The sequence below is a fragment of the Nannobrachium achirus genome (genome assembly GCF_963921795.1).
Source record: "Nannobrachium achirus genome assembly, chromosome: 16".
NCBI lineage: Eukaryota > Metazoa > Chordata > Actinopteri > Myctophiformes > Myctophidae > Nannobrachium > Nannobrachium achirus.
In genome coordinates this window covers 46,109,637-46,112,724 of record NC_137823.1, presented here as the reverse complement: position 1 = coordinate 46,112,724, position 3,088 = coordinate 46,109,637, and the positions used below count along the sequence as shown (strand labels likewise).

Here is a 3,088-nt window from a genome sequence, read left to right as displayed (position 1 = left end):
GTTTATCCCTGCTCGTGCGAGAACGGATCCGTTCAAATTCCGCATGGAGAGGAAAGATATGATCCGCCGGAGGAAAGTACTGAACATTCCCGAGTTCTACGTGGGTAAGAGACAACTAAACTCAATCCAGCCACACTGAAAGTATATCATCGTTGTCGAGCGGAAACCTTGTATCTCCAAGTTTCACATTTTACGTTCTTTCGTAAAGTAACGCCCTGCTTCATCATACAAGGCGGTCACAAAAATGAGTGAAAACAGCAGATCTACAAGCACACAACGCCTCGCGGTGCGAGGCGTTGTGTGCTTGTCGATCGGCTGTTTTCACTAGAGTAAATCATTTTCAAAATGATAAATGCAAAAGGAACGGTTTTGGACATACAGGGTTTTCACCGACAACGACGATATGTGAATGACGAGGCTTTTATGTTGGCCAGAGTGACAGAAGAACCACAGCCAGGGATGTGTTTGGAGGAAAATGAGCGGGAGAGAGAGAGAGAACGTTTAGATTCTGGCTACAGCTGTTTAGTCTTGTAGTGGAAACGGAGAAGTAGCTTCATCGTTCAGCATGCACATTTTAAAAGATGATCTACTGTGGTTGTTTTTAGGGAGTATCCTAGCTGTGAACATGGCTGATCCACACGCCAGCGGGAAAACCAACCGCTTTGTGGGAATCTGCACCAAGAGGAGTGGCAAGGGACTGGGAGCCACATTTGTTCTCAGGAATATCATTGATGGACAAGGTGAGGTTTTCAGTATGCACTTTTCTTTAAATCAAATCTCCTCGAGTACTGAACAAGTAATCCCATGTCTGTCGCAAAGGGATGGACAAGACTAAATAAAGTACCTACCACCTACACACACTCACGGCCTCATGCCACCTTTCTCTCTGTCCAAATTGTTATATCGGTTTGTGCTGAGAAAATGTGAGTGAAATGCTCTTGTCTTCCTAACTCTCACCCCTGATTCAACATACTACAACAATGATTGTAGGGATGCCACAATTAATAATTGAATCTATTGATTATAAAAAAAATATATCATCGAAAACACTGAAAACTCATGACTTAACACATTTGCCGCCATTGATGCTAAAACGAGTCAATTGATTTATGGCACTAGGCCGCCATTGACTCGCGTCAATTGCTCTTTTCATTGTTTGATATTAAACTGTTGTCTCCCGCACCGGGTAGTGGTGCAGGGACTTGAAAGTGTTACAAACAGGGTGTTTACACATTGTGGTCGTCATGACTTCCTTGGTTCTTCAAAATATGGAACAATCTATGAAAGACCCTGGCGGATGGATGAATTAATAATACCTGAAGACCTTGCTCAAAGTCAGTCTCATTTACAGTAAATACAGTTTTTCCCAGCTAGTCCAGGAGTCTGACATCCGTCAAGCCTACAATGCAACTTTGAACATCAGGCCACTGACTGCCCCTAATATCTTGTATGTGTGCGTTGAAACCCAGGTGTGGAGATCTGTTATGAGTTGTACAGCCCTCGGATCCAGCAGATCGAACTGCTGAAGCTGGAGAAGAGGCTGGATGATGATCTGATGTACCTTAGAGACGCGCTGCCCGAGTACAGCACCGTAGACCCGGACATGAAGCCTGTGCCCTTCTCCCCTACAGGAGAAGTGCCCGTCAACAAGGTGAGAGAGACATTTTATTTACTAAAACCTGCAGCTCATGTGTGTCAGTCAGTCTCACGTCACGCTCCATATATGGCCATGACAGAATTAATTTGCAAGTGTGACTCGTGTCACGGCAACCACACTTGCAAATTAATTCTGTCTTTATGCACATATATGGAGATCCCTGATTTCATCAATATTAAGCCCATATCTGGGAATGCCCATATAAGACAGTGTCTCATGATGACCGGTAGGGTTCTTGCGACGCCAGTGACACTTGAAAATTCATTCTGTCATTGTCCCTTTTATGCCCACATATGGATCCCTGCCCATATATGGACATATTGTGTCAGTCTCTGTTTCAGCGTGGCCCTTTTAGTGCAAGGACGCTTCTCACCCTTAGGGCGTCTTACTGGTAGTTACTTTGTTCTTCCCAATCAGCATCTGAATGAAATAAGCCTAACCTTCCTAGTTATCACACAAAATAGCAGACCTAAGAAAACAAGTAGGCTAAATAAGTATTTCCATCCAACCATCAGCTCAAGGTGAGGATGCGTCCGAAGCCGTGGTCCAAGCGCTGGGAGCGTCCCAAGTTCAACATCCTGGGCATCCGCTTTGACCTGGCCCTGACCCTGGAGCAGATGGAGCACGCCCAGAAGTGGGCGCGGCCCTGGGTGGAGTACGATATGCTGAGGGAGTACGACACCTCCAAGCTGGAGGTGGACATCCTCAAAGAGGTGACGCAGGAAATGAACAAATGATGATTGTTTTTTAAAACACACTTGCTCTCGTGCTGCATATTATGGACATGGTCAATCTTTATGGACTCCGTGTACTTCACGTCTTCGAACTTTCTATGAGCCTTGCTCTTGGGATAATTTGGAGTACCGGGAAAGGACAGCATGAGGCAAGGGGGAGAAATGTGGAAAGGAAACTGAGATGTCCTGAGAATGGCTGAGATGTTATTGTCAACTGCAATATGCCCAATAAAATAAATATATATAAAAAAAAACAATTGACCCTCGTCATCAACGCAAGTAACTGTTCCAGAAATGGGAATCGGGATGGAACAGCTCAACTATTACGTGTTTCACTGGCCAGCTCATCCAGCATTAAATTGGATACAGCTAGTTCTCTCACTTTCTGCACTCTTCTTCAATATAAAAGACTTGTGTTTGCCTCATTGTCCTGGTTTATTTAATGCAGATCTATTAAAATGTTTCTAAGGTAAAGGCTGTTTACGTTTCATACTTCACTTTGATTTTACAGTACACATACTAACAGATCAGTCTAAAAAAATAATAATAATATATATATATATATATATATATATATATATATATATATATATATATATATATATATATATATTGTGTAAAAAAGCATTGCAGATGCTATAGCACCCCAAATCATAACTGACTGCGGAAACATCCCACTGCACTCCCAGCAACTCTG

At 43.2% G+C, this 3,088-nt stretch overlaps 1 protein-coding gene across 1 annotated transcript; it reads left to right on the top strand.

Moving 5' to 3' along the window:
• Window positions 1-6: 6 nt before the first annotated feature.
• Window positions 7-2,855, top strand: LOC308300639 (large ribosomal subunit protein bL19m-like). Its single transcript, XM_080744513.1, has 4 exons — window positions 7-104; window positions 606-740; window positions 1,470-1,651; window positions 2,173-2,855. The coding sequence occupies exons 1-4, from the start codon at window positions 44-46 to the stop codon at window positions 2,392-2,394; spliced, it is 600 nt and encodes a 199-aa protein (XP_080600639.1). The 5' UTR covers window positions 7-43; the 3' UTR covers window positions 2,395-2,855.
• Window positions 2,856-3,088: the final 233 nt, after the last annotated feature.